The sequence below is a fragment of the Fulvia fulva genome, chromosome 2 (assembly GCF_020509005.1).
Source record: "Fulvia fulva chromosome 2, complete sequence".
Taxonomy (NCBI): Eukaryota; Fungi; Ascomycota; class Dothideomycetes; order Mycosphaerellales; family Mycosphaerellaceae; genus Fulvia; species Fulvia fulva.
This window is the reverse complement of record NC_063013.1, coordinates 4,557,566-4,579,227: the sequence shown is the minus strand read 5'-3', so window position 1 is coordinate 4,579,227 and position 21,662 is coordinate 4,557,566. Positions and strand designations below refer to the sequence as shown.

The 21,662-nt window shown below is 53.2% G+C and overlaps 10 protein-coding genes across 10 annotated transcripts; 4 read left to right on the top strand and 6 right to left on the bottom strand.

Annotated features, from left to right (window-relative positions):
- Nucleotides 1–38: 38 nt before the first annotated feature.
- Nucleotides 39–791, top strand: CLAFUR5_03298 (uncharacterized protein; the record flags this gene model as incomplete). Its single annotated transcript, XM_047902446.1, has 1 exon — nt 39–791. The coding sequence occupies one exon, from the start codon at nt 39–41 to the stop codon at nt 789–791; it is 753 nt and encodes a 250-aa protein (XP_047758788.1).
- Nucleotides 792–1,181: 390 nt separating this feature from the next.
- Nucleotides 1,182–3,313, bottom strand: CLAFUR5_03297 (uncharacterized protein; the record flags this gene model as incomplete). The annotated part of the gene is made up of 3 exons (XM_047902445.1): nt 1,182–1,977; nt 2,035–2,908; nt 2,959–3,313. 3 exons carry the CDS (start codon nt 3,311–3,313, stop codon nt 1,182–1,184), a joined length of 2,025 nt encoding a protein of 674 aa, XP_047757731.1.
- Nucleotides 3,314–4,088: 775 nt separating this feature from the next.
- CLAFUR5_03296 (uncharacterized protein) lies at nt 4,089–4,508 on the bottom strand (the record flags this gene model as incomplete). The annotated part of the gene is made up of 1 exon (XM_047902444.1): nt 4,089–4,508. The coding sequence occupies one exon, from the start codon at nt 4,506–4,508 to the stop codon at nt 4,089–4,091; it is 420 nt and encodes a 139-aa protein (XP_047757730.1).
- Nucleotides 4,509–6,672: 2,164 nt separating this feature from the next.
- CLAFUR5_03295 (uncharacterized protein) lies at nt 6,673–7,622 on the bottom strand (the record flags this gene model as incomplete). Its single annotated transcript, XM_047902443.1, has 2 exons — nt 6,673–6,942; nt 6,993–7,622. The coding sequence occupies 2 exons, from the start codon at nt 7,620–7,622 to the stop codon at nt 6,673–6,675; spliced, it is 900 nt and encodes a 299-aa protein (XP_047758784.1).
- A 1,289-nt stretch (nt 7,623–8,911) lies between these two features.
- CLAFUR5_03294 (Dehydrogenase citC) lies at nt 8,912–10,486 on the top strand (the record flags this gene model as incomplete). The annotated part of the gene is made up of 1 exon (XM_047902442.1): nt 8,912–10,486. One exon carries the CDS (start codon nt 8,912–8,914, stop codon nt 10,484–10,486), a length of 1,575 nt encoding a protein of 524 aa, XP_047758783.1.
- Nucleotides 10,487–10,607: 121 nt separating this feature from the next.
- CLAFUR5_03293 (uncharacterized protein) lies at nt 10,608–11,440 on the bottom strand (the record flags this gene model as incomplete). Its single annotated transcript, XM_047902441.1, has 2 exons — nt 10,608–11,054; nt 11,108–11,440. 2 exons carry the CDS (start codon nt 11,438–11,440, stop codon nt 10,608–10,610), a joined length of 780 nt encoding a protein of 259 aa, XP_047758785.1.
- A 268-nt stretch (nt 11,441–11,708) lies between these two features.
- Nucleotides 11,709–13,037, bottom strand: CLAFUR5_03292 (uncharacterized protein; the record flags this gene model as incomplete). The annotated part of the gene is made up of 1 exon (XM_047902440.1): nt 11,709–13,037. The coding sequence occupies one exon, from the start codon at nt 13,035–13,037 to the stop codon at nt 11,709–11,711; it is 1,329 nt and encodes a 442-aa protein (XP_047757732.1).
- A 2,074-nt stretch (nt 13,038–15,111) lies between these two features.
- On the top strand, nt 15,112–15,366 carry CLAFUR5_03291 (uncharacterized protein; the record flags this gene model as incomplete). Its single annotated transcript, XM_047902439.1, has 1 exon — nt 15,112–15,366. One exon carries the CDS (start codon nt 15,112–15,114, stop codon nt 15,364–15,366), a length of 255 nt encoding a protein of 84 aa, XP_047758787.1.
- A 1,986-nt stretch (nt 15,367–17,352) lies between these two features.
- On the bottom strand, nt 17,353–18,472 carry CLAFUR5_20154 (uncharacterized protein; the record flags this gene model as incomplete). The annotated part of the gene is made up of 3 exons (XM_059462991.1): nt 17,353–17,957; nt 18,013–18,201; nt 18,250–18,472. 3 exons carry the CDS (start codon nt 18,470–18,472, stop codon nt 17,353–17,355), a joined length of 1,017 nt encoding a protein of 338 aa, XP_059318898.1.
- A 1,499-nt stretch (nt 18,473–19,971) lies between these two features.
- Nucleotides 19,972–21,180, top strand: CLAFUR5_03290 (uncharacterized protein; the record flags this gene model as incomplete). Its single annotated transcript, XM_047902438.1, has 3 exons — nt 19,972–20,354; nt 20,403–20,872; nt 20,924–21,180. 3 exons carry the CDS (start codon nt 19,972–19,974, stop codon nt 21,178–21,180), a joined length of 1,110 nt encoding a protein of 369 aa, XP_047758786.1.
- Nucleotides 21,181–21,662: the final 482 nt, after the last annotated feature.

The following is a 21,662-nucleotide window of genomic DNA, read 5'->3' as shown; positions in this document are numbered from 1 at the left end:
AACACCTATCAGCGGCCTCGAATCGGCACAACACCAATATGGATGCCTCGCCGTTCAACAAATTGCCGGCCGAATTGCGCAACAACATCTACGAGTTCGCGCTCACTATGCCGCGTGACATTGAGCTCAGATGCGTCGATCGCGAGGAAGACCAGTCCAGCGTTCTGCAACTGGGCACAAGCGATGCACGAGACCATCTTCGCCTCTTGAGCACGTGCAAGCAAATTCGACAAGAGGCTCTGCCGCTTTTCTTCTTCTGCAACTGTATCAAGATCCATACCGACCTGTTTTGCACCTTCAACCAGGCACTAAATGAAGCTGCCATGCATAAGGCATCCAAAGCCTTGAAAGATTTGCTAGTCTCACTTGCAAGCGGTGCCAATCACATCAGAAAGGTGTCGCTGCTTCCTTCCGACTCTTTGTACCCTTACGATGAGCTAGACGACTTTGTGGTGTCATATCTACCGAAGGTCCTGAAGGGCTTCAACCCCCTCTTTCCAAATGATCGCACCATGTTAGGCATCGAGACGAACATGGATTGGACCGGCGCTTTTCAAGACGACGCTGCACTGTTCAGGACCTCGTTAATCATCGGCAACAACGACGAAGCGCGCAAGGCGTTGGATCAAGCCCTCCAAGATCCTGGCAAGATCATCAAGGAATCGCTGACGAAGGATCCATTGTTATCCGGCATATCCAATGAAGAAATACATGGAGACTTGCGTCGAGCTCGGGAGATGATAGGTAAGCTGCTCGATGCGCTCGAGAAGGAGTCTGCTGTGTCATACTGAGCAGCCGTGGCGCAGCATTATGCACCGAGGGTTGCAATGCAGCTGATCTAGAGATGCTCACGCACTTGATCGAGCAAACCATCCACCTGGTTGCACAAGGAGAGGGAGGCTCATCCGGTCGATAGGTCTGCTCCTAGTCTGGCTGATGGGGCTGGGAGGCTCAAGAGATTGCCGGAGATACAGGTCGATGGATTGAAGAGGGCGGTCACGATTTTCCCTGAGAAGTTGGAGGCTTAACGGAACGTCGTGGCAAAGATTAGAAATACTCGCAATGCTGAACTTGCTACACTGAATAATATGGTATCTCCGCTCCCAAATCGCTACGCTCGAACAATGCTCACTTGCAATCAAAAGACCCCAGTCTCCACCTCTTCATGACTCATTTCTTCATCAAAATGTCTTAGCAATCTTATTCTCCCTCTTGACCCTCTTAAACCAAGTCCACCTATTATTCGAGTACAAAATCTGATCCGCTAATCCCTCTTGATCATGCAACAGCAACTTCTCCTCATACCCTCCCTCGGCGAAGATATCCTCCTTCATAATCCCATCAGGATTACACGTCTTGTCAGTACCAGTATACTCCCAATGGACTTGCTTAATACCGCCGGGACTCATGTCAATCTCCATGTTCGCTTCGGCGTGCGATGCATGGCCGTCCACAAGTTTCCAGCCTTCGAGTGGACCACCGCGGGTGAGGTAGCCGGCCAGGAGCTTCTTGCGTTGAGGTCGGTAAGTCAAGACGTAGGGTTGCCAGGTGATGGTTCGCCAGATGTAGCGGGCGAGCTTTTGATACCACTCTTGAGGTTCCACCTCCCGACCTGCGAGATCCATACGTGCCCGTGTCGAAGAGTGGATATACTCCCGTGTGTTCTCGAGCATCTTCGTCTCGCTGTACCGACCCGTCTCCCAGTCGGTCTGCGGATAACGACCTGGCATGCGAGTCGTTGCGCCAGTCAAGGACTGTGGAAATGTGTTTGAGTTGTAGACTTTGCCCATGGCCCAGCCTTTGTATTCTTCGCCTTGGGGGCCGAGTTTGTTGTAGTAGCGGGTATTCTGGGTGAAGCAGAGCTCTATGAAGTCGTCGTCGAATTGGATCCAGTCAACTGGGTGGAAGGTCTTGCTGGGGTCTCGGCTGTTGCCTGATAGCTGGTCCATCATCCAGGCGAGGGTTATGTTGGCCATGCTTCGAGACTGTTAGCTAAATCTTGCCGCTGAGCCCCTTTCACTTTACATAACTTACCCATAATCTTCGTATGACCCGCCACAATTCGAGTGCGCGCCAGGAAACCACACTTGCTTCAGGTTGGTGGTGCTACCCTTGTCGAGCTCCCACACTGCTGGCGAGAAAGGAAAGCGATGCTCGTCCAGTGCTAGTGCATGGAAAGCATTCTCTGTTCGATTGCTGAGTCTTGTATCGTACCACTTCATCTCCTTGATGAAGGCAGGCATATGTGCAATGCGTTGAAATAACGGGTTCACAGGAATGCCTAGCGCGCCAACAGTATCCCAGACACCGATCGCCTTGATATTGGCTTCTTGCGTTAGGCCGAAGGCTAGTAAGTGTCGAAAGTATGACTCCATGTATGTGTCGATTCGATTCTCGTCTGCTTTGTGTGGTGGCTTGAGTACTGGCATGTTGTCTAGCACGGTCTTGTCGTTTGACCCCTCGGCATAGGCTTTGAAGAACTGTGGCTCGTAACCTTCAGATCCCGCATTCTCCCAGTCGCGGAAGAGGTCGTAAAAGTATGGCATCGCTTTGCGGGTGAGGATACCGACGGCTGCGATGAGGCCGCCCAAGCTGCGTGCAGTATAGGCACCACGTGAGAAGCCGAGAAGGAAGATCGAATCAGGTGGGCTAAAGTCGTCCTTAGGCGAGTAGTTGGAAGCCAGGAACGCGTACGATTCTCTCACGTTCTCAGACAATCCCAGACCAGTCCCGCCTCCAAGAAGTTGCTCGTACATGCCAAGGCCTGTGCCAATTCCTGCTTGGTAGTAGACAATCTGGGGACGTTTTGCATCGTCTTCGGCCAGCATGGCTCGGGCTATTCTGGTTACATTCGATGGACTCTGTATCTTGCCAGACTTGTAGCCGTTGTCGCGGTCCATCCAGGTACCTAGAAGCGATCAGTAAAAGAGTTGATGTGGCAACGGAGATCAGCTCTACCATCACAGCAAACTATCAGCTTCTTTGGCAGTCTGATCTGGTGTCTTGACTGCTCATCAGCAACAGAATGGTGTCGGCCCTCCATGATGGGCACTTTGCTGGAGTAAGGCTGCCTCGCGAATGTGGAAGTAGACTCGACCCGGCGATGGAAGCTTTCGACATGCGAAGTTATAGAAGGAAGTCGCCAGGCAATACCTACATGTACAGCAAGAAGCACACGTCTTCGCGTATGACTGATGCGGCCTTCTGATGCTGACAATCCTTTGTGCTCGAACAGTCGATCCTCACCTTCCGAATAGACACAGGGCTGAAGACTAGAGGGCGGCTCGCGCTCAGCCGCCGTGGAGCACTGCATCAATTGGGGCCAAAGGTGATCGTCCTTCGCGAGACAGCTCGCCTACCCCGGGCAGATGTGGAAAGCGCATGGCCGATTCGATGCCTTTGATGGAGAGGCTGTCAGACGACCGCAACGAGATCATACATCGGTGAGAACAAACAGCTGATGAATGCAGACCGGGCGTGTTGCTGTCCACAGAGTTCGCGACGGACGATGCAAGATGCAGAAGCGCTCCATCCTGCTGCTGCTGCTGCTGTTGTTGAAGCTGGCAAGCTGGCAAGCTGGCAAGCTGGATCCGGATCGGCTTGGCCCCGGGTAGACTAGACTAGTTCTACCCGGGCTGCGCCGAGCTCAGCCGCAAGCCGCAAGCCGCAAGCCGCAACCTCACTTTCACAGCTGGCACTTCAGCTCAGCAACAACAACCACAACAACCCTATGCAGCGTACCTTCGTCTCGCAACATACGTCATCTCTGAATCCTCCAGCCCTTGCAAGCTCGAAGACAAGACCGCCGCGGTTCCAGAAGTGATGTTCGAGAGATTTGAGGTGTGACTCGACCTTCATGTCACGCAACTCGGTGATCCTGTCGGTGTTGCCCTGGACTCGATACTCAAGCACGGAAATGCGCTCCTCCTGGTCTGATAGCTTGTCGCTGTTTTCCTCGAGAACAGATACACGCTTCTCCAGACCTGTCATGTCAACATTGCCGTCGCCATCTTCGACCCAACCCAAGCCAATATAGCCGGACTGGTCCTCGACAGAAGTCTTCGACGATGGCGGCAACTTCTGCTTCTTCAGGTTGCAATGTCCCGCTGCAGCGCATCGAGTGTCTCGTGCTGCTGATCTTGTCGCGAGATGGCCTTTGCCTGCACGGCCTTGATGTTCTGGTCAGACTGCTTGCAACTGCCCTCCACTTTCTCGATCTGGTCCTTCAGCGAATCGCTGTACATTCTCTCCTGGTCGAGGTCGGCTTGAAGAGTATTGACAGTGCCCTGAAGCTGCTGAAGTTGGCGCATGATGGCCTCGAGAGCGGAAGGTGAAGCTATTGGATGTGAATCGGCTGGAGCTGGTGAGGAAGTTGTGGCGACAGCCTGCGAAGCGCTCCGGTCCTCCCGCTTCGCAGTCGCCTCGCTGTAGGTATCGCTGGGAAGATAGAAGCCACGGACTGCAGGTTGGCGCTTGAGGCGATCGCACAAGCAGCTGCGAAGCGCCATCTGGGAAGTGCTGATCTTGTTGATCTGTCCCAGTATTGCACCTGCTTACAGTCGTGCTAGGAGCCCAGTATCAACGCGTTACCGTGGAATATAACTGAACGTGATCCGGCTGCTATCGCGGCGGGTCACTGGTTCGTCGCTCCACTCGTGAGAAGAAAACGTCCTTCTGAAGATCGCGAATTTGCGTCCTACAAGACGGGGGCACAGATCTACGACCGTGAAGACGTAAGACAGCTCTACTCATTATCTTACTTACTTCCATGTGCTGAGAACAGCAGACTCTTATATGGGGCACGCGAGACCAGCCGATGCCACAAGTGCAAGGATTCGAGCCTGTGAATGTTAACGGCGAGCAGCAGCTCACATTGGTTGTCCAGTCATCGACGCAGGACTTTGATCCACGAGGACCGCAAGATACTATAGGCATCATTTTGAACCATCGTTTTGAAGAAATTAAACGGGTATCGACCCAGGGCGAAAACGTTCAGCAAGACTTCCATAAATGTAACCTAGATACTGCAGGCAAAACGGTGATCTTGGCAGCGAGGTTTTCGGAAGAGGGCGAGTCGTCTAGGAGTAGTAATTGTGGTTTCCAGGAGATAGATTTGGCAACCGGAAATGTTACGTTCCAATAGGATGCTCGGTCGGCGAACATTGGGCTGGACAAGAGTCTAGTCCCAGAGCAGCAGCGATTGCGCGCTAATACCACCCCCGACTATCATCTCAACTCGTTGACAAGGACTCTGCCGGGAAGTTCTGGTGTCTGGACGCCACGTCAGTACTGTCTATAAGATCTCTAGTAGAGATGGTTCGCTCTTATGGAGACTAGGTGGTCAAAAATCTGACTTCAAACTGGACGAGGGCGCAGACTTCCATTGGCAACACGATGCTCGAATTCGCTACGAGAATGCGACTCACACGATCATATCTATCCTTGACAACGCCTCCAGTCCATACTTAGGTCAAGCTGGCGGACAGCAAACACGAGCCGTTAGCTCTGGAAAGATCATTGCTCTGAACACTGAGACTATGACCGCAACCCTCGTTCGACATTTTCCCCGACCACAAGGCCTTCCTAGCCGGAAGATGGGCAATCTGCAAACACTTGGTGAAAATCCCATACAATCAAACATTCTAGTCAATTGGGCAAGTCCCGGTGGCATAAGCGAGTTCGACTCCAAGAACAAGCTCGTTCTAGGGGCCTCCCTGTGGGCAGGTACGGTGACGTCGTACCGAGTCCCCAAACAACAATTTGTTGGGCTACCTCTTCATCCGCCTATTGTGACTATCCTACCGGCTGTAAGAGGTCCAAGCGGTGACGAGGTCAGTGCGATCTTCTACATGCGCTGGAATGGAGCCAAGGAAATTCGATCTTGGAAGATTTGGGTTTCCACGGAAATCTGATCTGGGAGAAGAGAGAGAAGGAGTAGGGTCCTTCGAGCTTGTGGCTGAGATCACAAAGCGAGGGTTCGAGACTGCTTGGAGTTTGGAGGGTTGTCAAAGTGGCCTCGCATTCGTGGAGGCTATTGATGCTAATGGTGAAGTTCTGGGGGAATCTAAGATGACCTTGATACCTGATTTGCGTGCGGCCAAGGAAGAGAGCGATCAAAAGCGAGCGCAAAAGGTTGGAGAAGAGGGCAAGACCGAACATGCCATACATGCTATGGGCATCACAGTCGCTGATATGTGTAAGCGCACTGTATGGTCTGTACACTGCTTTGTACAAGCTGTTGCTCGCCTACAAGCGAGTGCGTTGGCGGTATGGCAGGTATAGGTCCCTACAATACATGAATAGCGAGAAATAGCGCGCCTTGAGGACCGCTGTCATGTTCTGCATATTCCGTACCGCTCGGCTCCAGATGCATCCCTCGTCTTTGACACAACGGAAGGCGGGAACTTGACATCGCTTGTGCCCGCTTCATTGTGGGGTTGACCACTCGGATGTCGCTGATTATGTGTAACAAGCAGAAAGCGAAGTCGCAGAGGCGTCTCTGAAGCGCGACCGCAGACGGCGGTAGCCTAGTGTTTTTCTTGATAGGTCGAAGTGAAAAAGATATGCTTCACAGACTGGCGTGCCAATGCAGAGTCAGCTCAACTTTTACCTAGGGCTATAGATTGGTTATGATACTAGATATTTCCGAAGACTCAGGCATCGTGTCCCAGATCAAGACCCAAAGAGCCTGCTAGAATGACTAGAGCCCTCGTCCTCAGTCTTGATTCGCCGAACACGCTCGATGAATTTTTGCCGATTCTCCTCTTGCCTGTCGCGCCGTGCTTGATTGTCCTCAATATACTGGACGTACTCTTCGGGGAGTGCTGTGGGTAACGTGTTCAGACTGGGCGGGATAGAGTGCTGGAGCTCGACACTGTCACCATCCAGCTTCGGCGACTCTGCCGGACGTTGCCGTCGGCGTCGGCGTCGCCAGAACAGGACCTGGTAGAGATGTTAGTATCACCTGCGGCAGATCACGATTAGGCACTTACCGCAAAGATCGCCGCGAGAACCAGAACGGCGAGGATAGTGATGGTAGCGATGCCAGCTCCAGTCTGCGGGAAGCTTTTACTGTGTTGTCCTAGTACATCAGACTCATTCGATGAGTTTGTGGGGTCCGGAATAGTGCTCGCCGTGGAGCTGAGTATGTTGGTCGTGCTAGACTGAGCCAAGTTGTCTGAACTCGGTGTAGTGGACAAGGATGATTCTGCGGACGATGCTGAGGAGGTGGTGGTCGAAAAACTATTAGGAATGACCGGACCAGGTCCTTGAGAAAGAGGTGTTTCAGAGTCGATGGCAGGTAGCGAAATCGTAGTGGAAACTGTCACACTGCTCGGCAGGGTCACTGTTATGGACGTGACCGCTTTGTCCCGTGTTGCTGTGGCCGCCGGTATCCCGAGAGGCAGGCAAGATGACCAGCCCTGCCAGGAGAGAGTGTTCCCTAGGTCTGATCCAGAGACGGACATGGGTTCTGGAGTACAACCCACTGGACACCTCGCGCCATCTTTGACCACTGCTGGGTTGCAGATCACGGCGGTTGAGACTACCTCGCTGACGGTCGTGACAGTCCTCTTGGCCACTCGCGGCGCCTTCTCGGTCATGTGTTGCACTTTTGATCGCATACTGGCGCTAGAGCTCGCTTTACATGATGTCGCTGCTGTGGCTTGATGGCGTGTTGAAAAACGCAGTGTATTACTGCCAGAGTCGGTCGTCGTGGTAAATGCGCAGAAGTAGCACTCGAAGTGCCTCAGAAGATGCTGATGACGGCTTCGAGTATTCCATGTCGGCGGCTTGCGGCATAGGCTTTATGGTATAGCACATGTGCAGATCTCGTTGCATTATGCGATGAGCACAAGCCACGGCTCTACATAGAGGCTAATGTAATGCCCTTGTTCACGACAGGTCCGGAAGTATATCTGCCGTGCCCAATGGTTGTTGATTTGCATGAGATTAGCAGCAGCCTCTTCCATGTATGATACTACCGTGTCATACTGTTCCGCGCCATGTCCGACCATCTAGTTTGAGAAAATCGATGCAGTGAGCTGTCACATAGTCAAGTCTCGAGCCCACCGCATTGAACACAGCAGATTGCCTCTAGCTCATTAGCCCACAAAGCGCAAAGACTGTCACCTTGTGACCAGCCTTCGTCATGTGCACGCTTCCTTGACTCATTGACAACATAGCCAGAGGCCGGTCTAGCCACTCGTCATAGCTTCATGCACATAGTGCCGAATGCGAGTCAGCGCCCAAACATCCGCAAATGGCATATGCCACATTTGGTGTCAACGAACGCTTTCCGCTGGGTGAGCAAGACTGTCCAGCCATGTCTTTTTGCAAAGGTCGCCGGTTTGGGATATTCGTGGTTTAAGGCACCCAACAGGACCATAAAGTTCTCAATCCCCAGTCGTTAGTACGTCCAGCTGGAAAGGCTGAGATCCCAAGTTGCGGAACGAGCGAGGGCTCGAGGGCCGAAGGGCTGAAATGCCAAAGCTTGGTAGGTATATATGGAGCATAATGCTTCCCTGCTTCGCGGCATTCTCTTCACCAGGATATCGTCTACGAGAAGATAACATGACTCCAGAAGAGATCAAGAACAAGTCCTTCGACTTCGTCATTTGTGGTAGGCAACCAACGTTTGTCACACGTCGTCCCAGTATTGACGTGTGATGCAGGTGGTGGAACAGCTGGTCTAGTGCTTGCCTCCAGATTGACAGAAGATCCCAAGTTCAATGTCCTAGTCGTCGAGGCTGGCTCTGACAGGCGAAATGACCCGCTCGTAGACACACCCGGTCTCTTCTTGCAACTCTACGGCAAAGAGAAGTACGACTGGGACTTTCATACAGTCCCGCAGGAGAACGAGCATGGTGCGGTCCATGCCTGGCCTCGCGGCAGAGGACTCGGAGGGAGTTCGATGATCAACTTCGGAATGTACAGTCACTGCTCCAAATCAGACCTCAATATATGGCGCGACCTGGGCAACGAAGGCTGGGGCTGGGACGACATCATCCCTTATTTCCAGAAGGTGGAGCACATGCACATTCCCAGCGATGAGACGCGCGAGGCGTTGAACACGGAGTACATCCAGCCAGGACTGCGCGGCACTTCCGGAATGATCCAGACCAGTTTCCCCAAAGACTCGTTCACCTGGCTGCAAGACGCATGGACGAAGACCTCGAAGTCGATGGGGTACCCGACTGTGAATGATCCGAGGACTGGTACATCGCTTGGTCTGTTCAATCAGCTCAATACTGTTGATCCGAAAACTAGCAAGCGTAGTTATGCTGCGAGCACGTACCTCGCAGCTGCTGAAGGTAGACCAAATCTTTTTGTAGTGACAGAGACCTTCGTGAAACAGATTTTGTGGAGTGCTGTTAGGCAAGGAGGCACAGTTCGAGCAAGCGGCGTCGAGCTGGAGAGCGGCGGCGACTCCTTCGTTGTCGAAGCAACGAAAGAAGTCCTCATCACAGCCGGATCTGTACAGTCCCCTCAGATTCTCGAGCTCTCCGGCATCGGTCAGCGTAAAGTGCTTGAGAAACACGGTATCGAAGTTGTCGTTGAGAATCACAACGTCGGCGAGAACCTGCAAGATCATCCAATGGTCATTATGCCATTCAGAGCCAAAGAAGGAGTGGCCACTCTTGAAGCCCTTCGTGAGCACCCCGAGCTGGCTGCTCAGTTCATGGACATGTATGTGAAGACAGGCACCGGACCATTTGCTGCCACGCCTACATGCACTGGCTTTTTGTCCAAACAGATGGTGGCACCAGAAGTTGACCTGTCGCACCTCATGAAGGCCGGTCACGGCCTGCCAGAGAGACAGCTTCAGCTCCTCAAAGCCCAGATCGAGGACTCGAAAGAAGCTGAATATCAAGCAGCGGTGATGGCTGCAGGAATCGATGCAACCAAACGAGCTGCTCAGACCGGAATGTGGAATCATACTGAGCCTGGAGGATATGTCGGTCTTGGCTTCGGACTCATGCACGCGTTCTCTCGTGGAAGCGTACACATCGCGAGCATCGACATCACTAAGCATCCAGATGTGGACCCTCGCTACCTCAGTCATCCCATGGACCTCGAATTGCTCGCACACGCCACATTCCATGCGAAGAAGATCGCAGCTACATCGCCAATGGCTGATAGTATAGCAGATGATCCAGAGACTGGCGAGAAGGCCCTTGGTTTCGGCGTCGAGCCATGCAGAACGATGGAAGAAGCCAAAGAGCATGTCAAAAAGCGCCAGGTCACGATGTATCATTCTACCGGGACGTGTTCCATGTTGCCCCGAGAGGAAGGTGGAGTTGTGGACACAAGCCTACGGGTGTACGATGCCGAGAACGTGAGGATCGTTGATGCGTCCATCTTTCCGATGAACGTCCAAGGCAACACCGTGAGCTTGGTGTATGCGGTGGCAGAGAAGGCGGCGGATATCGTCAGGGCGGAGTACCAATTTCCGGGAAGGACTGATGGGGTCAATGGTGAGCATTGAGATTGTTATTTCAAAACGAATACATGTGGCGAATCCATGCTCCACCCCGTTGATACTCATTGGCGGATTTGTTGTGCTCCTGTGATTACGTTCCGACCGAAGCCTCCCTTGACGACAAGACTCACGCCAGTGCGTAATACTTGTGCCACATAGTTCCGGACTGGCTGACCGAGCACTGCGGACATTTGTAGAACGGATAGCCCGCCTTGATGTCAGGATCCTGGAAGATAGCTCTGCATGCTTTTTGGGGGCATTGGAAGACGGGGCCCTGACCATTCACTGGCGTGAGCCCACGTGCATACTTTTTGGTTGTTGCTCTGACGACTTCGATGGCCAGGTTAGGATGTGATTGCATGGCTTCAAGTAGCGCTTTATTCCCTGGCACATCGTCCAGGAAACTGAAGCGCTCGGCTAGAAGTTGGACCATGCTGTCGCGGATATCTGCGGTAGCACCATAGAAACCGTAAGCTATCTCGATTGCACCGACTAGCTCATTCGAAGCCTTGACGTTCAAGATGGTGTCCTTGAACTTGCCCACAGTGAGCTGGCGCAGAGGCGTGATATCGTACTACGCTAGTCAGCTACCATACAGTCGTGGCAATCGGTTCATTTGGGTAGTACCTTGTCCGCAATGCAGCACATGCTTACGTGGAGTAACAGATGCTCACGAACCTCCTTCCCCTCAACAGTATAGTCGAAAGTGTAGAGGTACTTGATGAGTGCCTCAACCTCGTTCTTGCCATAGCTTGAAAGATCGTACTTCATGTCTTTGGCCTCTGCCAACTGTCCGTCGCAGGCTTTCGCGAACACTGCCGAATGGAGCGAGAGGACTAGTCGGTGCACTTCCCACTGCTTGTCGTTGCAAACGATCGTGTAGTCGGACAGTGCGGCGTTATCGAGATACCGCGCGAGACCGCCACAGAGTGCCGCCTTCTGCATGACACCTGCCATCATCGTGATATGGCGTGGGTTTGGTAATGTTGTGGAGGGTTAGAAGTGCGCTGCAAGTGAAGGGGATGTCCCGGGACTGCACTTCGTTTCGCGACTGCCTTCATGTAGGCCGTATGTGCTTCCCGCTAGCGCCGCCGAACGACATGCAGCGTCGCAGGACGGAAAGAACATGACCAGGCAGGCGCCATGGCTGAGGATCAATGCTTCCAAGTCGAGTCTGGGTATCATGGTCTATCATCTACATGTGTTTTCAATAGCTCGCAAGCTGCCATCACCCAAGTGTTACCAACGCTGGATTGTCACCGTCCTTGATGTACACCTCACCAGCCACCAACTCTGGTCGAGCAGGAGAGCTGTCACCGCCGCCACTGTCACGACCGCCGGACCCTGAACCAGCATCTGTCTGTGTGCTGCTTGTCTTCTGCCGCGATTTGCGTTTCGCATCTTGCTCCTGCTGATATGCTGCATTGCTCTGCAGTCTCAAAGCGAGAATGATCGTGACAACCACAACGAACAGCGCAGCACCAGCACGGCGCGTCAGTGCCCAGCGTACAGACTCTACCGCTGAACCGCCGTCAGCCTTTAGATCGACAGTGATTTTGTAGTTCAGTCGTTGCACGCTCGACTCCATCGATCGCTGTTCGTTCCTCACGGACATCTTGCGGTCGTCAAACATGCCCTTCAGCTCATCCTTGAGCACTGCACTTTCTTGGCCGATCCTCTGCGACAGAATGTCCACCTCATGCTGCAGTTGTGTGCGCTCTGTCCTCATCTTCTCTTGCTCTGCTCTTCGATTCGTGGTGACCTCCGTCTTGAGCTCGGCGCATGCTGCTCGGAATAGATACGTCTCGTTTTCGACTTGAGACTTGCTAACCAGGGCGTCTCGTGCCATGTCCATATTGTCTGCCAGCTCGATCCTGACTCCTTTCATGATCGTAATTGCTTGGGCTTCGGACCAGCCTGCATCGACGAGACTTCGAACAAGACCATAGGTGTCGAAATGATGCACGTGTCGAGGCGTGTCAATGTGTGGTGCTTTAGCGGAGGGGGTATGTTCATCGAACGAAACGTCTGGATTCTGCTCTTCCGGCGCTGCTTTCGTGCCCGACTCCTCTGCGTGTTTGCTAGGATCTGGAACTTGATCCAGGAGAGAGTCCAGCGGCTTGATTGGAGGCACATCTACAGACGCTGGCCTGTCCGTGGATGGCCGCGCATCTGCTGAGTCCAGCATAGGGTCCACCGTAGTCGGCTGTGTCTTGTCTGTTGCGTTGCTTTGCGACTCTAGTGTTTCTGACTGGACCTTCACCTCTGCCTCCCCGACTCGCTGAAGTCGCTCACCAATCTTAGGTAACTTGGTCTGCTCCGTGGTCTCCTGCGAGGTCGAAGGCGGCAACTTCTTGCCCCCACCAAGGTGAGCCGGCGGTTCGTTTGCGGTCCCATATCGTGGCTGCTGAGGGACTGCCTCAGGTCGTCGACGAGGAGAGGAGGAATGCAGTGCTCGAATGCGCGCAGCAGCTTTCGCTGATCTGACTGCCGGGTTCGATGCCTCAATGCTTTTGGCCAGCATCGGCCATAGGAATGGGAGTCGCGGTGCCGCCATGTCGGCGCATCGATAGGGAGTGATTTTGGGAGCAACACGAAATGTTGTTTGACATTCAGTCATCCTGCCCGCAATCCACCGATCCCTGCCGAAGATCGTGTCGACCCACGTGGCAGCATCACCCGTCCACCTTGCTGATCCTTCCTCGACGCGACATCGTTCTTCTTCATCACCCTCCACGCTACAGTCTGTGAGACATAATATGCCATAGCGATGACTTCGGCAGCCCGCGGACCTTCGACGACGCGTTCATGGCCTTTAGCGTAGGTAAGATGGCGTTGCTGATCATTGGCAGGTATCAAGCTTCCCACGAGCCATTGTTTCAACAGAATGGTCCAGCTGTGACTGGCCATGCCCCTCAAATGTAAACATCAACGACAGGAACATCTCCGCTTCACGTGTGTTGCACGGCTCGATGTCTGGAAGTCCTTAAATGTGACTGGCGTCGCCAGTGGAAACATTTCGATGCCACGCCTGACTCCACGGGACCACTCCCGGGATGGAAAACTCACCACTCTGCAGGCTGCCAATTGAGTTAAGAAACACAATTGTTGAGTACAGCCTTTACCAGGAGCGACCAATCGACGTTGCCTGCGTTGGAGGCAAATGGAAGGGCAAATGGATGACGGAACGCTCAAACAGTCAGCAAAAGGCTTTTACTTCGTGGACAAGAGATCTCGTCACACGAGTCCTGGTACGAATCGATCGTCGGAAGAATAAGCAATCGCCACTTGCGCTTCTGTTTGTCTGCAAACAGCTGTATGAAGATTATGCACTGCTCTTCTACAGCATCAACACCTTCAGGCTACACTGTATACCCCATGGCGTCCACGCAACGACCCATCATTTCACCAAAAGTGTGGGGAACATGAATGCCTCTGCTATTCGTCATGTCATCGCCGTACGATACTCTGGCACATACGATGTGCAAGTTGGGCGTCGGATCCACGTAGCGTCATGCGTTGACGAGTTCTGCATTGGATACTGTGCAACGCTTTGTGAGGGACCTGCATCTATGGCCCACTCTGTAGGCGCCCATCCCGACAACTCTTTCGAGGTCGAGACAAGGATGCGTTTATGGGCAAATAGGAAGAAGGCTGTGGTATGGGTGCGTATACAGCTGATTGGATCCTGGGAACATCTGCGCTTTCAGTACAAAGAGGTGCGCATCCTGACCCCCGGGGGGACACGACCGACCGTGGCCATGCTAGACTTCGTGCATGAGGTCCAGAGGATGGTCAGAGTATGGTGCGGGACGTATTCTTACTGCCAAACGTGCTGTGGGCTGTTCAAGAATGCGGCAGGACTACACCGCTGTCCCGAGGCTCGTAACCTACAGAAACGTTTGGATCAACTAAAACTTCTTTGAAGTTTTTGAGCGCGAAGACAGAACTTTGGACACTGTCAAGGCCAGGAAGTGGAGGACGCGCTCGGATGCGCCTTTCTTTATTGTCTGATACCAAATTGCGAGAACTTTTGGCACCAGAAGTTGGACTCAAGATATTGCGATTTGGAGGCCTCAGAGACTCGTCAGTGTGAGCCATGATGCCGCAGAGACGCTTGCCATGGACGGTATGGAGAGCACACTGTGGTGGGCTGCACTACTCTCGTAAGCACGGTTGACTAAGTCTGCTGTAACATCAACATGCAACATCTTTGGCGAGGTGGCTTATGCATGGAATCGCAGCCTGTCAACATCTTCAGCAGGGCTACATTCTGCAAATTCGGGCCCGCGCAACAAGTTGCACTGCAGTGCAGTCCCTGAAAGCGACCTATCCAAGCCAAGCGAGGTCTGATTCTCTGGTCAAAGGCGGCCTACGGAAAAGAGATGCCGGAGAGCTCGTCACCTGGAGGAATGTGGCTTGCACGAGACACCCCTCCTCTCGATCCTCCGCATTTCAGCTTATAGGGCCGCCCTCACCGCTGAACAAAGCGGAACCCTTCTTCTGTATCGTTGCTTGTGCAAAGCTTGGCCAAAGTCTGGACCATTTTGTCTCCATTGCGACGGTACTCATACTTGTACCTATTGCAAACGACATAAGGCACACTTTGCTTCCGATCAACGACCGAGAAGATGGGCGCAGCAGCGTGGGCGACGCCTGTTGGTGTTCTTGCTGGACTTGCGGTGGCGATGTTTGTGTTCATATGGTGGTGGTTCCCACGGCATTACAGGAAGGGCATTCAGGACGATATGGACAGAGTTGATGAGGCGAAGAGACAGCGCGAGCTTGCTGTTGCAGAGGCTGAAGCACGAGGCGAGCACATCGATTTGGAAGCTCAGCCGAAGCAAGCACCGAGGGCATACATCGCACCAGTTACGGCTTATTGAGTGAGAAGCGACTATACAAGGCTTCTGGACTGGCAGCTCTCGACGACTCGGTACATGGCATCTCATTGCTACGGCTCGCCACACATAAGCCTGAAACACCAAAGGAGCGACGATTGTCCCACCATGGACATAACAATGCATGCCTAGCTTGACCCCAAACCACCCCGGCAGATCTCCTCACGCCCCGGTAGCAACAATCCGCTATTGCTTCGACCGACAACAAGGAACCGGTCCCCAATCATGTGGGACGTTCTCTTTCGACCACGAATGCACATCGACCGATGTCTTCGCCATGGCGCCGAGCAAGGAGTACGATATGTGTCTCCCCCATCAGCGTCCGTGCGCTACGATGACGAGCACTTATTATACATTCCACATGGTTGTGGCTGGACACAGCTTGTCAACTGGTGGACAAAGATGCACGCAGGTGCACCTGGTATCAAGCAACTACAACGATCTGGATTTCTAAACTTGATATGGCTTCCTTTTGTTGGCGGTCAGGTGAGCCGTTATATGGACGAGGACTTAATTGAAGACGCTTGCCGAGGCACCGCATTCACAGTATTGCTTTCGAGGAACGCAACCTATTGCACTCGTGTGCACAAGCCATTGAAGAGCGACTGAGCTGCACTTGGCAGAAGATCCAATGAGGACACATATTCTGAACATACACATTTTACCTATGCGGCTCATCTGTCGATCAGTGCCTTCCCTTTCTGGTAATCTTGAGCTGCCACTCCCAACTGATCAACGAAGCATCCATACGGACTTATCGATGAATATGCAGTGCCACTGCTCATTACACGTCACGTTACTGAGACTGTGCCGCATCCTTGAGCGTCGTCACGAAAGGCGCTACTGCAACTCGTGGGCTTTGCAGTGGTCTGACCGCCGCTTCCCTTGGCACTTTCGATCCTGTCAACCTTGCTTTGTTGGCAGTAGCGGGTGTCAGGTCATCGATTGCGGCTCAACTCTATTCCACCTTGTTCATTTGGAAGTGTGGCGACAGGTTTCGTCTGTTCTCTAGACATCATCGTCAGTGGAAGTCACCATGAAGATGTCGCAACACCACATACATCAACACCACAACCTCCATCCCCACATAAACCCATGCTGACACAACACTCGATCGTGCTGACTCCCATTCCCGCTCCTAGCAAAGTTCACATTGCAGCGATGCCACACGCATCCCCGACCAGGGATCCCCATAGTTCCCCAGCCGTGGACCATCCTTGTCGTCGTGCTTAGCAAGCATGCTTATTAACTTCGACGGCTTCGCGCCAGCGCAGACTTCCGTTAGTGAGCACTCACAAAGCAGCCAGTTGTCAGGCTCACACAACAGCGTCAGAGGGGTCTTACCATGCTGCTGGGAAATGTAGCGAGTTGTAGCAGGTTAGCAACGACGTTAGCGAAGGGCTTTCGGCAGGCAGGACCATGGATGCCGCTTCCTGCAGGTTTTCGGCTAGTTTCGGCCGCTCCGTACCGTGATGCTGAGGCGGGCCGAGTCGATGCTCGGGACTGTTGGGCGGGATGAGGCTCTGGACTTGGAGACCTTGATAACCTTCCACGTTTGAATGACATTGATGAATCCGCTACGATATTGCCCAACATTATGCCCTTACAAAGGGCCTGAAGGACTATGTGAGAGGTGCGCGCGGCGATGGAGTCTCTGTTGGCCGAATGGCGTGCCCGATCCTGCCGGGCTCCCTAGAGAGTGGTCCCGAATCAGGGCGATGTGGCGCGACTTCTTGCTAGTCGTACCCAAATCACAACATCGAGCAGCGCCCTCATCAGCATACCGTGCTTCGCGCATGCATGCATGGCTCAGGCACGAACATCACATTGACACACATACCTGAGTATTCGTGCCGTTGAAACGACCGGAGAAGGAAGCACGCTGATTATGAGTCCTGTTCTTCTGCAATATGTCCAGACTTTGCTCGCTAATGTACACATAAGAGAAATAGTACGCCTGTGAAGGCCGCATCACATTCGCTCTGCTGACAGCTCGCTAGGGTCTGCCCTTCCCGCCGCCAGCTCGGATCTACCTGACCCTTTGTACATCGCCTGAGGCGGATATCCAGAAAACTGCTCTGCCATCTGTCGTTTGTTGTCCGTCCGACCATGGTATTGTAAGGGATCGACTTCCACTGGCGGCCAGGGAGCTTTTAGATGTGCTGCGGACTTCTGCCGCCTATGCCATAAGAACCATACGATAGCGGCAATCAGCAAAGCGCCAGCAGCAGCTCCGACTGCGATACCAGCGATAGCGCCAGTACCTAAGGACGGAGCATTCTGTGGATTTTCCATGCCTTGAGCAGCAGCTGCAGTGCCTGTTGGGTTCATCGACAGTGTGCTTCCAGAGGATGTGCTTGAGGGCGTGCTCTCGGACGACGTGCTATCAGAGGTTGTGCTCCCCAAGGACCGAGTGACAGTTGAAGTGACTGATAAGGTCGATCTCGAGGTCAGGGTCGACGTCACGGGCGCCGAGGCTTCGGTGACTGCTGCACCCGATACACTGGTCGTCCCAAGCGCGGCAAGAGCTGTCTGTCTGATGTTACATCGTGCCCACCGATTTCTGGCATTGTATCCTGGGCAGGTCAGTGACTACCAGTAGATTGACGTTGGCTCAGCAGGGGGACTGACCAGGTGCGCAGACAGTGTTCTGCGGACAGCAAGCTTGACTGACTCCTGCTGCCGTCTGAGTGCAGCTCACAGCGCCAGGCTGACCGCAAGCCGATGCCACATCAGCGTAGCACCCTCCGTCTTCAGTGCAACACCAGCCCAAGTTCAAGAACTGACTGCACTGAGGAAGATCTTGACTGGGATTAACACCTGGATCATGGTCAGTGGTCTACCAAGGGTCCCGAACAGAGCACCTACAACACAGTGTGGCCCCTGGCGTGCAAGTATTCGACACCCATCCTTCACCAAATGCGACAGTGCATGCGTCTTGTTGACGCTTGAACATCTCGGCCGTGCCGACGAAGCCAAACCTCATATCGTCTGCCGGTAGATGCGGATGCAGATGCGGTCGAGGGATTCCTGCTCCTGTAAGGTCTTGCAATGTCGCGTTCGCTGGCGTGCCAGCTGTCACGGTGCCCATCGTGGCGAGCACCACAACCAACATCGTAATGACAGTGAAAAAGAGTGAAGACTCGAAGATGGATATGCACCGGTCTTGCGATAGAACGGAAGAAGAGAGAGGAACACAAATGGGCCCGTGGCCAAAACTCCAAAGCTACTGTCTCTCCCAGTGGGCTCGGTTCGTTGAATGCTTCTTTCATAACGCAGGTGGGGACTGGTCCTTCTGCAGCGCTAACTCAGCGCCTCGCAGACTTGCAGATGTACTGGACTGAGCTCCTGTGCCGTTACCTGGCCGCCCGACTATCGAGGTTCCAATCGGTTTATATCGTAGCACTACACCCGACAGACAAGGGAGGCAGGATCATACACACCGTGTGCGAACAGTCATTCTACCTGGCAACACAATGTCAGAAGTCGCTATCTGTTGAAGAGCATTTGTCCTTCACTTGGTGATCTGCTTGCATAAGTGGATGCAGGTTCTAATAATGTCGCGGCACAGCAAGCTCGAGCACTCTATCGGCGCTACGTTATATGCGGCCAGGGCCACTTCTTCTCCAAGTATCTTCGAGAATCAGGAGGATGCCATCGACTGTAGCAAAAACGTTCGTCCTCGTTACCTTTCCAGAATACTGGCATGATCGGCATCAGCGCTGGCCCGCCAACTGAAGAAGCAGTCACATCATGGTGAGTCTCTGCGCGCATGAAGCTGGTGCCAAGCATATTCAATTGTCCCAAGCAGTACCGGTGAAGGCTCGCCGAACTACAGCGACCATCGAAAAATGCGACTGCGATGTTCCGAGCGGTGGGTCTCTCCAATGACAATGCTGAAAGAAGCGATGCAAGCATCAAAGTTCTGCATTCGACTGCAAAAACAACGAAAAATGTGCTGTTGGCGGTTGTGAACCTCCAAAGGTAAGCGTAGCGGAGTGGAGCTCTCTACCAACCCTTCTAGACTGCAAAGTAGCGTGCGATCCACGCTACCGCTACCCGACGTACAGTGCTTATTATACGACGACATAGGCGTTAGCGACGAGTATATGTTTGCGAGTTCGCCAACAGGCACAGTGCGGTAGGTCACGTGACCCTAAGACTTGAAAGTTGACCAATCAAAGCGGGCGCCAAGGCTAGTTGAGGGCTGGTATAGAGCTTCACTCCCTCGCTGACGCCTCACCTACGTACTCGCAAGCTCGTACTCCGGTGTGGCTAGCGCTCGGTCGCTACGCTTAATCATGTTGTCTTGCTTGACGATATCAGCCGCGAGCCAATCGCGGCTCGAAGCGCTGGCACTTCCGTTGTGGCCCGCTCTTCCTGTGGTGCCAACCGACTCTAGCTACAGTTCGCAACTCTTTTCGAAACGTTGCGGACGAACATGTGAGTGCTGCGGCGCAGCAGAGGTCGCATGCACGATGACTTCATCAAACATCCCATACGCACGTCGCTTCAGCCTGATTATCACGTCTTCTGCTCAATGTGAGCTAACTCGAAGCGAATTTTCACTGCGCAAGCCTGTCGCTTTCCATGTCTCCAAGTCCTTTGTTGACAGAGAAAGGTGACATGCAGAGCTGGCCGTATCCTTTCGATAGGCACTCTCGACGTGTACGACACTACTGGCTGATTGTGCTTTGCTTCTGCACTGGATGCGTGCTCACATGGATTCTGGTCGATCAATGGACCACGCCCTCGCCCGTAGACGCGGTGCCCATACATCAGGGACCTACAAAAGAGAGCAACAAGCCGCCGGCTCCTGCAATAGCCATAGCCGTGGCGAGCCAACGAGGCGATAATACGTCTTGGCTGAACTTCTTCTCCAAATGGCCGAAAACAGTCTATGTCACCGACGACCCTGCTGCGAACTTGACAGTGCCGGCAAACAAGGGTCGTGAGGGCATGGTGTATTTAACGTGGGTATCATACGCATGGTATGCACCATCTTCACTAACTCAAATTAGATACATCATCGACAACTACGACAACCTGCCAGAGACTATTATCTTCTCACACTCGAAAAGATTCCAGTGGCATAACGACGACCCTCTCTACGATGGCCAAGCAGTCCTAGAAAGATTGAATATCCCTTATGTCCAGTCCGAGGGATACGTCAACCTCCGATGCGTGTGGAATCTAGGATGCCCAGCAGAAATACGACCATTAGTTGAAGCTGAAGCGCCGTTCCCTGCCTCTGATCCGCACTCTGAAGGGGCGCGGGCGGGGTCATTCTACAAGGAGACCTTCGAGGAGCTCTTTCCAAACGTGACTGTCCCGGAACAGGTTGGCTTATCTTGCTGCGCACAATTCGCAGCCACAGCGAAGAAGATCAGAGAAAGACCGAAGAGTGACTATCTGCGATATCGAGATTGGTTGATCCGGACGCCTCTGAAAGACCATCTTAGTGGTAGGATTCTAGAGTATTCATGGCATAGTAAGTCTCGCAGACGTGGTTTCTGGATGCATGGCAGCTGACATGTGACAGTCATTTTCGGCAAAGATGCCGTGTTCTGCCCAGTGGCAAGCGAGTGTTATTGCAAACTTTTCGGGCTATGCGGGCTCAAATGCGAGGAAGAGGGCGCATGTCGCGATGCATACACGTTACCACCAGTTGCGACACTTCCAGAGAGCTGGCCGGATCGTGATTGGGACGACAATTGGCGCAATGCCACGCAGGTCCGGCATAAGTTCGTAGAGGATAATATGCGAAGTCGACCGAGCCCCGATCCACTGCGAGGTTGATGTGACAATAATGGGATCGGTACATCGTTGTATGCCTGCATGTCAGCGTTCCCGCGTTCCAGCGAGTACCGCGAAATAGTGCTTGTTTCCACAGGAGTCCACATAGAGTTTGTTGTGTGGCGAGATGCTGTCCGACCGTGGCTGCCACCCTGTGGAACAGGTAGAGCACGGCTATATGTTTCCAACGATTGGGCAGATGTTTCTTGCATTGACGATAGCCACGTTCAGCAAGAAACAGGGATGCAATCAGCGCAACGATTACGAAGACAACCTAACATATACCAGGAAAGTGCCAAAGGCATTAGCAGCTCAACCACAACAATTTTGTATGGCTTCGATGTTTCTCCCACTGAGGACGACCCCATTTTTTCTGACAAGAATCCCGCCATTCTATTGAGGACAGCCTCGATCCCTTCAAATATGCAAGCATTTCCTATCCATCATTAGCAAGTTCCACACCAACAGACCAAAGCACCAGTCCC